Source organism: Corythoichthys intestinalis, chromosome 18 (genome assembly GCF_030265065.1).
Source record: "Corythoichthys intestinalis isolate RoL2023-P3 chromosome 18, ASM3026506v1, whole genome shotgun sequence".
NCBI classification, from domain to species: Eukaryota; Metazoa; Chordata; class Actinopteri; order Syngnathiformes; family Syngnathidae; genus Corythoichthys; species Corythoichthys intestinalis.
The window spans coordinates 11323485-11336814 of record NC_080412.1 but is presented as its reverse complement, the minus strand read 5'-3'; the positions used below and the strand labels follow the sequence as shown (position 1 = coordinate 11336814).

At 40.2% G+C, this 13330-nt stretch overlaps 1 protein-coding gene across 1 annotated transcript in view; it reads left to right on the top strand.

The window, feature by feature from the left end:
• The window catches only part of jade2 (jade family PHD finger 2), a 122356-nt gene that overhangs the window by 94948 nt on the left and 14078 nt on the right, over positions 1-13330 (top strand). The window contains exon 11 of the mRNA XM_057821972.1: positions 458-575. Coding sequence (XP_057677955.1) covers positions 458-575 — 118 coding nt within the window. The remainder of the gene's footprint in view (positions 1-457; positions 576-13330) is intronic.

Here is a 13330-nt window from a genome sequence, read left to right as displayed (position 1 = left end):
TCTTAGCCCGTGGGGATGGAACCGGCCAGATAGGCCGAGCAGACCGATCAATCAAGATCAACGGATAAACAGTCAGCCTGCAGCCAACACACACACAGATTCGGTCAGAGACACATAATAATGGAGTTAGCATTGTACCACTCACCTGGATGGTGTCCAGTTTTTGGTGTGTTTGGCTTCGAGTGCTCTGGCCTGCTTCCAAGACTTAAAATTGACAAATTTAGCACTCAAAAGCGAAGACACATATTTTACATTGGGAAAATCTCTTGGACAACGGCAAACAAATAAAATGTCTAATATAGATCATTGGTTGTCATTGATTGACGATGATTGACGTACAATCCATTTGAACTGTCTTTTTTTATGTTCCTTGGGCATTTTAGAATTGAGACTGTACTACTCGACGTTGACATATAGTAGCTCCTACATCAGATTCTAATTGTATTCATGGTTCCAGGTTCGAAACCTTTGCTACATGGTGACGCGGCGGGAGAAGATGAAGCACAGCCTGTGTGACCTCCAGGAGAAGATCTTCCATCTGCAGATACAGCTGCTGGAAGAGGACATGGCTGGAGGTAAGTGGCCCATACGTCTGTGTGGCATGTTTGCAACCACGCCCTCCATCTCAGCTCTGTTTTCAGTGTCATTGACGATCGTATGGCTCTTTTTATCCTGAATTGAAATGAGTTTATAAGTAGTGGACGTCCAATCCATTTGAACTAGGAGGGTTGGCAGCGAATGAGCGAGTGTTCAGTTAACGTCTATCCCTGTCAATGAAGGCCAATGAATTAAAAGAAATCATACCTGATCACCAAAATGAAACTAAAATTTTTTCTCCATCTAAAATCACAGGCCTAATTGGGCATCTATTGCCGTCAATTAGAGTTGTCAGTAGTGCTGCAACGATTAATCAATTAACTCGAGTAATTTGATTTGAAAAAAAAAAGCATCAAATCAAATTTTGCTGCCTAGATTTGTTTCATTAGTGCCGTTATTATGGTTTGTTTTTAAAGTGTTTGCATTTAGTTGTATTGATTTGGAAGTATACACTGCCCTCTAGTGGCAACATTTGATATGACATAACACGTCTAAAGCCTGAGTTATACTCCCGCGTTGCGGTGACGGCGTAGCGACTACGGCGTCATTCGACATTCGATAGTTCTGCGGTGAGGGAACGCGTTGCTCTGTAATTCACCGCCAAGCCACTAGAGGGATGTGGCGTTATGTTTGTACGGTTTTGGGGCATGCTTGTTTACTTCCGCTAGTCGGAGAAAAATAAACAATGCAATATGGAACTCTTGAAAGTAAATATTCTGCTCATCAACACTGAATAAATATTGAACATACAAATGTTGAGGGGCAGGCGACGCAGAAGACGGTTTCGAGGCGGTCTGGCCGACTTTTGATGCCGCACAGAGTTTTAGACTCAGGTGGAGAGAGCTAGCTGTGGCGGCTAGCTTCAAACTGGCGTCGAGCACTGCGTTCAAGGTATGCAAAGCCCTCCAGCCCGATTTGTTTGCCGTGTCCTACAACCAGCCAGTGGGAAGCCATAGCAGATTTCTGGCGTCTAGGGAACTTCCCAAACTGCGTTGGGAGGCTTGATTTTAAGGTTATCATAAAAAGCACCGAGGCACTCTCAATCAGTGATGATGTATCGTGTGTGTGAACTGTCTGTTATTGAAAATTAAAGATCAAAACAACTCTTGACACCAAATCTGTGCTTTATTCTTTATATACTTGAAGTGTGACACGTAAATAAGTCACAGATTCACAGCAAACATATGTACACAGTAAATGATGAAGTGCACCAACCAAAAATACGACATAAAGTGATAAAAAGTTGGCAGTTTTTGGCCGACTGGGTCACCGCTTCGTGTGGCCACTCGATTCCGACCACCCACGTCTCGGTGGTTCTTCCATTTATTTATTTTTTCGATCGCTGACCTTGCCATTTGGCAATCACAATAATAATTTCTTGACGAGACTTGCTCTTTGATGATACTCCCGTCGGCTTGGTCCATTTTTGCGTGTAGAAAACAATGTTTGATTCTATTGTACAATGGCGGTGTTTTCGCGGTAAACCGGAAACAGCAGTCTGAGCGGACCAATCACAGTCCGTTTTCGCTACGTCATACGCGTCTACGCGACGCGAAGGTTACAAAAATCGAGAGGTGCGCGTCAGGCTACGGCGTAGGGTCGTAACTCGATTCTTCCTTGACGGCGTAGGTCTGACGCGTAAGTATAACTCAGGCTTAAGGGCTGAATCCAACTGCCCCCCTGTTAAGGCCTACATAAGGTATGGTTTTGTTTAAGCTAATATGTTTGTTTACGCATTTGTTATTTAGAAGTATATTTAGCAGTTTTTAGTGGTAATATGTGTTTGAACAATTTGTTGAGAGCTTTCTTTAAAAAATAATAATAATAATAAAATAAAATAAATAAGCATTAGCATTTCATACCATTTCAGCTCGCGGACTTCTGTTATGCAAGTTAGCCGATTGTTCTTTTGTTGTACTTAGATCCTCATTTATTTATTTTTACCATTTGAGGCAAAGCTCAGGTATATCAATTTAGTTTCAAATGCATATATTGCTCTTGTGAAATGAAAGTGCAATTCTGCATAGTTTGAAGAAACACTCAGGAATTTTATTTTTTTATTCGCATTTAATTAATGCTCTTTTGAAAGTGTAATCTTAGCAAGCCAAAATAAATATTACGGCCAGCATAAACACTTGTTTCTCTCGTTTTACATCTCCTAAAATGTATTTTGCAAGGCATTAAATGTCTGTAATCTGATTACTCGATTATTCCAACTAACTAATTAATAGATTTATCGATTGCTTAGATCATCAATAGCTGCAGCCCTAGTTGTCAGATAATGACATTTTAACCGATAACTAATATGCGGAATGCCCATATTGTCCAACTCAGAAAATCTGATGCCGATATATGCAGTCGTGCACTTAACATATTATGACTAAATGTATTGTGATACCCCACTGGATGCTTTAATAATGATAATGGGCACATAACAAATCCCAAGCATCTCAGTTTGGAGACATCTAATGGTCAGTAAGCAAAACTGCTGTGCTTAGCTGTTACCAAGCCCTTGCACATATATGAGGGGCCGTACCAGACATTTTTCATTCTGGCCCTCTCACACACATACATACTCCTCTCACATACATATCATACATTTTCACTCTCACATTCATACATTCTCTCGCTTACATACATTCTTCTCTCACGTACATATATTCTCCTCTCACGTACATATAGTCTCCTCTCACATACATATATTCACTCTCTTACACACACATATATTCTCCTCTCACATCCATACATTTTCCTCTCGCATACATATATATTCACTCTGTCACACTAGGGGTGTAACGGTACACAAAAATCTCTGTTCGGTACGTACCTTGGTTTTGAGGTCACGGTTCGGTTCATTTTCGGTACAGTAAGAAAACAAAATGCAAAATATAAATGTGCTAGTTGTTTATTACACACCTTTCAACAATAGGAACATTAGACAAATACAAAGCTAGAATTGTGCTCAAAAATAGAAAATACAATATTCTGAAATGTAGATATTTTGAAAAACAAAATAAAAATAACTTTGGCTAAGACTTTTTCTTTAAAATAAATATCTGATGTGCAAAATTGAACAGTTGCAACACTGAAGTGAAGAGTTGTTCCATCTATATTCTTTTTTAATTTGAATTCCCCACCTAGAGGGCCAACCATCTTCCATGTTAACATTTAACCGTTACCCACGCTGCTCACTGCACTTCTGAGTGGTGCGACGGCCCTGGCCGTTTAATTGTTATCTTTTTTGAGACTGTCAGTCATCTGATCGCCGCGTCCGCCAGCTGGCTGCCTCCCCTCCCAACGTGGCGTACTCTGATTGACGCCAGACGGGCTGACGACGTCACCGCTACTGACAGGCCACCCGAACTAGCCGCTGTTTGACATGTACCCATTATGCAGCGCTTTGTTTACATTTGCGCCAATAATGACACTTGCTTTACGGCAGCTAATCCAATACACGGTAATACGGCTCTGGGTAATACTATTAGGCCATTGTTTGAGTTTACATACCCGCGTGTGTGTTGTATTGTCCCTGAGTCTTGTTAACCAAATAAAGGCAGCGTTAACAAAAGTCATCTGACCGCTCGTCATTATACAGTCAGTACTCAGAGTTCGCAGCTTCACATTTGACAGCATATGTGCCGCGTACCTCTTCGCCAGATGTTTGCTCGCTATTCATTCACCTGTGCATTTGATCGCTATTTTGTTACACTCCCGCTTTTTCGGTGAGGTATTTTGTGTTCATTCGTTATTGGATCGTTTTTGTTCACCACTGTAAATAAGAGCACTGCAGCAGTAGAGGTAAACTGCCGTTTTCGTTCAACCCGTTTTGTTTAGTGTAGAAGCCAGGTTAGTGGCTGTATTGTTTTTTTCTTTTTTACGATCAGGGTTTACTTAGCGGGTGGGGTTCAAGTATAGTTTCATTTTGTTTGTTGTTTTGGCCTGGGCTTACGCTGAAGCCAGCTTCTTCCGCATTTTGTATATTTTGTTCATTGCGAGTTCGACTTGTGTGAATAAATTTGTGTCCACTTGCAACTTGTGTGCGTGTCTCGTTTGATGTTACGCCCTTAGCAGCCGTCCGTGGGACGTAACAGTGGGATTATGGGAAGCATGAGCGGGCATTCCGCGCTTGCGTGAAATGCGTCAAATATTTTAACGTGATTCATTCAAAAAAATTAAATACCGCCCGTTAACGCGCTAAATTTGACAGCACTTTACATTTCGTCAGAAACTCGTTCGGTACGCCCCCGTACCGAACCGAGGTCCCCGAACCGAAACGGTTCAATACAAATACATGTACCGTTACACCCTTATGTCACCAGAGGTTGCGCTAGACATTTTCGTTGTCTGTCATTTTAACTGACAGGGTCATAAAAATCCGGTCATAATCTATTTTTACCCGTCACTTAAATTTTTAAAATGATAATGATGACATATTTAATAGTATTTAGTTTTCATTCATTTTAAATTAATATTGTAACGCTTGCTTGGCGGCGAAAAACTAGACACGTAAATCGTGGTATTTTTCTCCCTCTTTTTACTCTGCTTACCGCCAACAACGCCAACAAAACTCCGCCCCCAAAGAAAAAGAGGCAACTATATAGACCCCAATCACCAACGTCACACAATGATCTTAATTGTGGTTGTCAGCCCAAAATTTTCTAAATATATATTAAATGCATCTTACCAGATATAAAATGACTACTACATAGTCTGTGGTGATCGTTTGGTGCCCAGATTTCTTGTCGAATTACAGCAGTCATCTCGCTCTCCTCTTCGGGTCTCTCAGAATACGGTAGAACTTCAAGTCTCTCCGTCTATCTTCTCTGTTACTGCAACCAACCGCCACACACGCCTTCACCATTTTGATTATTAATGTTAACGAGCAGAAAAACACGCCGTAATAGGAGGCATGTACGTAGCGGTAATGTGTAAACACAACGAGCTGACGGACAATATGGCGGCTCCAGTCAGGGGGGCGGAGTTGTGACGTCATGTGATTGGGGTCTATACACAGGCGGCAATCTAGTCCACCAATTGGATGACGCGCTGGCACACCAGGTGCACCAATAAGAACCTCGCGTTGATGTGTCAATCACGGTTCCGCCGCCAGACCCTGGCGACGCTACAATATTCTGACAGAATAGCCAACGACATCATGCATTAAGAGAGACAATAGCTAATTAATATGCTCATTCGCCACCCTGTGGTCTGGGGTGTGAATTACAACCTGTCAAAATGACGGACGGACTTCAGTTTTTTCCGTCACCGTTTTAAAAAAACCGGTCAACGACGGAAAATATTCGGTTAACGCAACCCCTGGTCACACACATATTCTCCTCTCACATCCATACGTTCTACTCTCACTTACATATATATATTCACTCTTACACACATATATATTCTCCTCTCACATCCATATATTCTCCTCTCATTTACACATAAATTTTATTCATACACATACATACATTCTCCTCTCACAACATATATTTTCATTCTCACACACACACGACACATTGACTAGCTTCCAACTTTAATAGCTGCGAGGTCTTTTGACCTTATGAGATTGACTTTGGAGATCAAGGCACACCTCTTAGTTTTCCAATTTATCTATTCATAATGTTTTTATGATTTTTTAAAAATTTATTTAGTAACTTCAAACTTCAATAGCTCCTCGACCATTTGACTTTTTGACCCAAAATCAGTGCAGGGTAGAAGTACTCTTCTTTTAGGTTGGAGCACACCTCTTAGTTTTCCAATTTAGCTCTATTCATTCATTTATTTTTTGACTATATTTTCACTTGAATAGCTAATTGGTCTTGTGACCTTTTTAATCATTATCAGTGCGCATTCATAGAACTCTCCTTGCTGTTTGTGGAACATATTTTTTATCATTATTATTATTATTATTATTATTATTATCATTGCTGTAAATCATAGCGCAAATAAAATATGATCTGCCAAAATACTTGACACAATTATAGAAAGTGCGTGCTTGATTTTATTTACAATAGTGTCTTAAATAGTCAGGCAGCCATCATTAATGTTTTTTATTTAGAAAAATACAAGTAAATAAATGTAGGTCTCTAGCGGGGTTCGAATCTGCGTAGTCCAAGTTGCAGACAACAGATTTTACCACTGCACTATTCTTCCACATGACGTCAGAGCCATGATTTTTTTTTTATCTAACTAAAAAGAAAGTGCGGCTGGCTTGACCACAAAACCAGAAAATGCGGCTCAGGTCACCGCAGTGTTTCCATTGCCGGAAGTTCCAGTTGCCAAAATGTTGGTGCGTGTGATATCACAATTACTGCCATGACGATCCTCCAGTTTGGGCACGTGTCACGTTAGCTCCCGCTTGGACTGTTAAAGGGATTTGGGAGTTGCTAGGTCAGAAAATTTCTCTCATCTCACTTTCAATCACGTTATTATGAGTGACGTTGGGTGCAACTGATCCTGTCCTCTGCCGCTCGAGACAGGATGACAAAGATGTGACCGTTTCAGAGGTCGACAAAATATTTCGTAATAGCCCAACTGCTTGACGAAGTGCTCGCTTCTCCTCTTCCATGTTGACCCGCCTCAACAGGAATTGCTTCAGCTTCTCAGCTAATCAGAGCTAGCCAATCAGAGCTGCCTTCCGTTTTCACTATACTTTCACTCACACATACAGTGGGGCAAATAAGTATTTAGTCAACTACTAATTGTGCAAGTTCTCCCACTTGAAAATAGTGGAGAGGCCTGTAATTGTCAACATGGGTAAACCTCAACCATGAGAGACAGAATGTGGGGGGAAAAAAAACACAAAATCACATTTTTTCATTTTTAAATAATGTATTTGCAAATCATGGTGGAAAACAAGTATTTGGTCTATACAACAAGTTCATCTCAATACTTTGTTATGTACCCTTTGTTGGCAATAACGGAGGCCAAACGTTTTCTGTAACTCTTCACAAGCTTTTCACACACTGTTGCTGGTATTTTGGCCTATTCCTCCATGCAGATCTCCTCTACAGCAGTGATGTTTTGGGGCTGTCGTTGGGCAACACAGACTTTCAACTCCCTCCTCACTAGAGCTGGGAATCTTTGGGCACCTAACGATTCGATTACGATTACGATTCAGAGGCTCCGATTCGATTATAAAACGATTATTGATGCACCCCCCTCCTTTTTTTTTTTTTTTTTTTTTTTTTTTTTAAAATAAAGTTTTGCACATTAGTTCCAAAATTGTTCAAAAATACTCTCAGGCTAAACCAAACTAATATTTCAGTATCAAGTTAACATATAGCAGTAAACAAATATACAAAAATAACATTAAATAAAAAAACTCCAGTCCCCATTCTGTATCAGCAGCTTTAAACTACATTCAATTAATTTAATGTTGTGAATCAACCGTTAAAGTTGTTAAAATTGCTCCCGTTATTCCATAATTTCCCTTTTGTCTACTTTTGACATGTGAAAGTTTTAAAACTATTTTAAAGATAGATTCAAGTCAATATTTTACCGATTTAGGAGTATTTTAGATAAAAAGTTAATTAGGTTTGCTTGGAAGGTTCGCTACAACAGCATTGCAGGGAAGTTTACTGCTTTAAGATGGCGGCCGTTTGATAACGCCCGCATCTAGCTTTTTGCAGATGTGCTGCTACCGCTACCGAGTCTATAATCCATCTAGTCCTATATAAATGATATTTACCGTAACATTATGTAGCTTAGCTGTACTTGTAGCAGCTTTTCGGCAGCAGTCAGGTATGTTGTTGTGTTTTTTTATCTCGTGGCATGAGCTGAGCTAGAGCCATGAGTTGAGCGTTGGCATTACCCGAGGGGCCGGTTAATGAGAAGCATAATGTTTAGCTACTCCCGCTCCGTTCCGTCCCGAAGACCGCGCGGCGCGCTGAGTGTGTTGTACTTCCGCTTTACTTGGCATATTTCAATAATCGGATTTTGGATGTTTGTGAATCGTTCTCGAATCTTCCACGGCCGAATCGCGAATAGTCTAAGAATTGGAAATTTTGCACACTTCTACTCCTCATCCCGTGGTGTCAAAATGATAACAAGAACGGGGAACAAAAATCCCAGAACCACACGGGGGGACCTAGTGAATGACCTACATAGAGCTGGGACCACACTAACAAAGGCTACTATCAGTAACACAATGCGCCGCCTGGGACTCAAATCCTGCACTGCCAGACGTGTCCCACTGCTGAAGAAAGTACACGTCCAAGCCATTCTGCGGTTCGCTAGAGAGCATTTGGATGATCCAGAAGAGGACTGGGAGAATGTGTTATGGTCAGATGAAACCAAAATAGAACTTGGTAGAAACACAGGTTCTCTTGTTTGAAGGAAAAAGAATACTGAATTGCACCATACACACTGTGAAGCATGGGGGTGTAAACATCATGCTTTGGGGCGTTTTTTCTGCAAAGGGACCTGGACGACTGATCTGTGTAAAGGAAAGAGTGAATGGGGCCATGTATCGAGACATTTTGAGTGAAAATCTCCTTCCATCAGCAAGGGCATTGAAGATGGTAAATGGTGTTATACTTGTATAGCGCTTCTCCACCTGTCAAGGTGCTCAAAGCGCTTTACACTACATTGCCATCTACCTACTGGTGACGCAGCACCAGGAGCAATGTGGTGTTCAGTATCTTGCTCAAGGATACCTAGGCAAGTTCATCAGGGCAGAGAATCGAACCCACAACCCTCTGAGTTGTTCCCCAACCCTCTCTACCACTGAGCCCCGCCATCCCCAAGATGAGACGTGGCTGGGTCTTTCAGCATGACAATGATCCCCAACACACAGCCAGGGCAACAAAGGAGTGGCTTCGTAAGAAGCATTTCAAGGTCCTGGAGTGGCCTAGCCAGTCTCCAGGTCTCAACCCCATAGAAAATCTGCTGTGGGAGTTGAAAGTCTGTGTTGCCCAATGACAGCCCCAAAACATCACTGCTCTAGAGGAGATCTGCATGGAGGAATGGGCCAAAATACCAGCAACAGTGTGTGAAAAGCTTGTGAAGAGTTACAGAAAACGTTTGTCCTCCGTTATTGCCAACAAAGGGTACATAACAAAGTATTGGGATGAACTTTTGGTATTGACCAAATACTTTTTTTCCACCATGATTTGCAAATAAATTCTTTAAAAATCAAACAATGTGAGTTTCTGGGGTTTTTTTTCCACATTATGTCTCTCATGTTTGTGGTTTAACCATGTTGACAATTACAGGCCTCTGTAATATTTTCAAGTGGGAGAACTTGCACAATTAGTGGTTGACTAAATACTTATTTTCCCCATTGGACATGTATACTTTCACTAACACAAACATATATTCTCCCCTCACACAGATATATATTCACTCTTATACCGATATATTCTTCTCTCATTTACATATATTTTCTTTCTACATATATACACACACACAGAGTTAAAATGTATGAATGTGAGAGTAAAAATGTATGAATATGAGCGTGAAAAAAAATGAATATGAGCGTGAAAATGAATGAACATGAAAGTAAAAATGTATGAATATGAGAGTGAAAATGAATGAATGTGAAAGTAAAAATGTATGAATGTGAGAGGATAATATCTATGAACGTGAGAGGAGAATATATGTGTGTGAGAGGGCCAGAATGAAAAATGTCTTGTACGGCCCTTCATATACATGGCAGGTTTCTACATTCACTTTGAACGCAACATGCACATTTAACCAAAACCGATAATGAAAAACCAATGTGGATATGATCCAAGTTCATTTTAAAATGCTTGTATCGGCCGATATTATCGGCAGGGGCGGATCTAAAAAAAATTTGAACAATGATACAATATTCTGCGATGATTCGATTCAAAGCCCTTCGATTGATTTAATACAAATGATGAAGACATTTAACACAATCCATTCTAATTTACCTAAACCAATAAAGAAAATGCATATGGTGGAAAACACTCAGGTGACTTGAAGTTCCGCTCTAAGACCCCCAATTTGGCCAAATTTCAAAATTGTCCTGTATGCATGTGTGATACATCCTTTTTTTTTTTTTTTTTTTTTTTTTTTTTTTTCTTTAAACAGCAAAACCCTAACCTAATGCGAGAGCATAAATAAAGACGCCATGATTTTAATGAGATATTATTGCGTACTTACCTCTATTCGATCCAAAAACTCCATTTAGCATGTATCACCGAGTGTCAGGACTGGATTTTTGGGGGGATTTTATCGGTGAAACATGGTAATATAACAAGGGTCATGATGCAGAAATCGCAGACATCAAGGAGTAATCGAGATTTTCATTTTCATATATTTACCCTTTTAAACGTTTTTTTTTTTTTTTCTTTTCTTTGCTTGGATCGATCATTTATCATCTAAAATATTGGGGAAAATGCGACAGTAACAAAAAAAATGGTAGATATCTGTGACTTTTTTACAGACGCCAGTTTTTCATTGTGACATAATTTGTTTAAAAGTTTAAAATATGCAAGTGAATTTTTTTTTTTTTTTTTTTTTTTTTTTAATAACTAAATGTTAGACATCAATTAATGATTCTAAGCTAAAAATGACAGACATTTCGGATATTAATTATACTTACTTACCTTTTTATATGGCTGGGTTGAAGCAAAAGCGGTTGCGCGACGTCTGTAAACGAGGGGTTTCCAGGGTAAAAAGGACACATTAAAAATAGTTTGGGGGCTTATTGCGCTATGAATCTGTTAGGGCAGCATAAAAACGTATTGTTCTATTAAAAACAACAGTTCTTTTGGCTTAAAATACAGCAGTTTATTTTAAAGAGGGGTGCAGGAACAGAAACTGGTTTTTCAGTCTTGTCTGTGTTTTCCGCCATATCAGTTTTGATGTGTATGACGATTTTTTTTTTTAAACGGCATCCCCAAAATAGAATCATTTCGCATTTTGATCGCATTATGTTCAATTGTGTTTAACAAGTCGATATACTGGACTGTCTCAGGAAATTAGAATACACAATATTCTAATTTTCTGAGACAGTCCTGTATATTGTTCTATGTAAAGGACGTCAGCCAAGGTCGGCCCCCCACATTTTTACCACGCCAAATCTGGTCCCCTTTGCAAAAAGTTTGGACACCCCTGCTTTAAATGGTGGATTAATGTACAGGACTGTCTCAGAAAATTAGAATATTGTGTATTCTAATTTTCTGAGACAGTCCAGTATTGATCCACATGGATTAAATGTTACACCCCTAGTGTCAACATGGGAGACGTGTACACATATTGAATCAGAGTTTTCTAAGAAATCGGATGTAGACACCACAAAAAGGCATGTTTACAACGTGATTTAGAGAAACTTGGCTTCATACAATATTTTTATGTTATAATAAGGATGCTCACTGACACCAGTACTTAAGTGTTGGCAGTCAACATCAAATTTAAGTTTTCATCGGTGCCGACTAGGGTGGAAACTGGAGTGGAAAGCCTTTTAGGGTGGCAGTTGCCCCCCCATACCACCCTGGTGGATCTGCCCCTGATTATCAGCTACCCGATAATATCGGACAACTACTGTCAATGGCAGTAAATATGTTGAGATGCACCTGTAGTTCCAGGCAAGGGCCCTCTTGATTTTTTTGGAAGCAGTACCCCCACAAAAATGGACACTATTATCTGACACAGTTTTCTAGGACACATGCACCCCCCCACCCCAAAACACACACACACATAAGAGTGTGAGTATTGTTATTCAGGAAGTGCAGTACATTTACATTCCAACTGTGACGAGCTGACAGCGGTTAGTTTTGGCCTCTCTGATCTGTTCTCGCCTGTGGTGTGTGTGTGTGAGATGAAGAGAAAGGCAGGCGAAATGAGGAAGAGGGGTGGGGAGGTTTATGGGATGGTGGTCCGAGTAAAGATAAGAGAGGGAGAAAGGTGGGGGCTGGAGAGTGTGGAAAAGAAAAGCTAATGAGCTCAGGTAAGATGGAAGACACACACACACACTTTTGATACTGCAGTTAAGTGCATCTGGAAAGCGAGGTCATTAATCACTCCGCATAACGTGAATCTCTTGCATAGTGAGAGATGGAGAGGTGAGAGGTCCTTAGAGCATAGGTTCGAAGTTATAGTTACTCACTACTTCTTCGAAAAAGTAACTGAGTTAGTAACTGAATTACTCTATAGTAAAAGTAACTAGTTACCAGGGAAAGTAATTATTTCCGTTACTTTAAAACGAAGTTGTTGTATGTCAAAGAATTTGAAATTTTCTGAGCAGTATTCGAGTCATTTGAATAGAGAAGAACAGACAGGTAGTTGTGTTATAGAACCTTGTAATATTTATTGCACCTCACCAGCAACAGATTTATCCTACACTCGAAGTGCAACAAAAACAAACAGTAAACAATATAATAAAATACCAATCAGCAATAAACAATATAAAGTGAGTTTAATCAATTAAATCTCACAACCTGAGACAACTGGTCAAGTAGACATAGCCTACTGTACTTCAGGTTATTTGACTTGAAATAGTGTTTATATCTCCACCTCGTAAAGGACAAATTTTCCTCTGAATGCTCTGCCATCATATCCCTCTGCATCTGTTTTGGGTGTTTGTGTTTGCCGCACGCGCTGTTCTGGTTTGTGTGTGAAAACACCGGCTCTGATTGGCTTACCATGACACATGACTCTTAACCCTCAGCCAATCACAATCACTTCCATCGGATCTATACAGGTGGTGCATTCATGTAGCCTCGTCCCCCTACTCCTCCCGTCACCCTCAAAGCGTCTGCCACCCTCA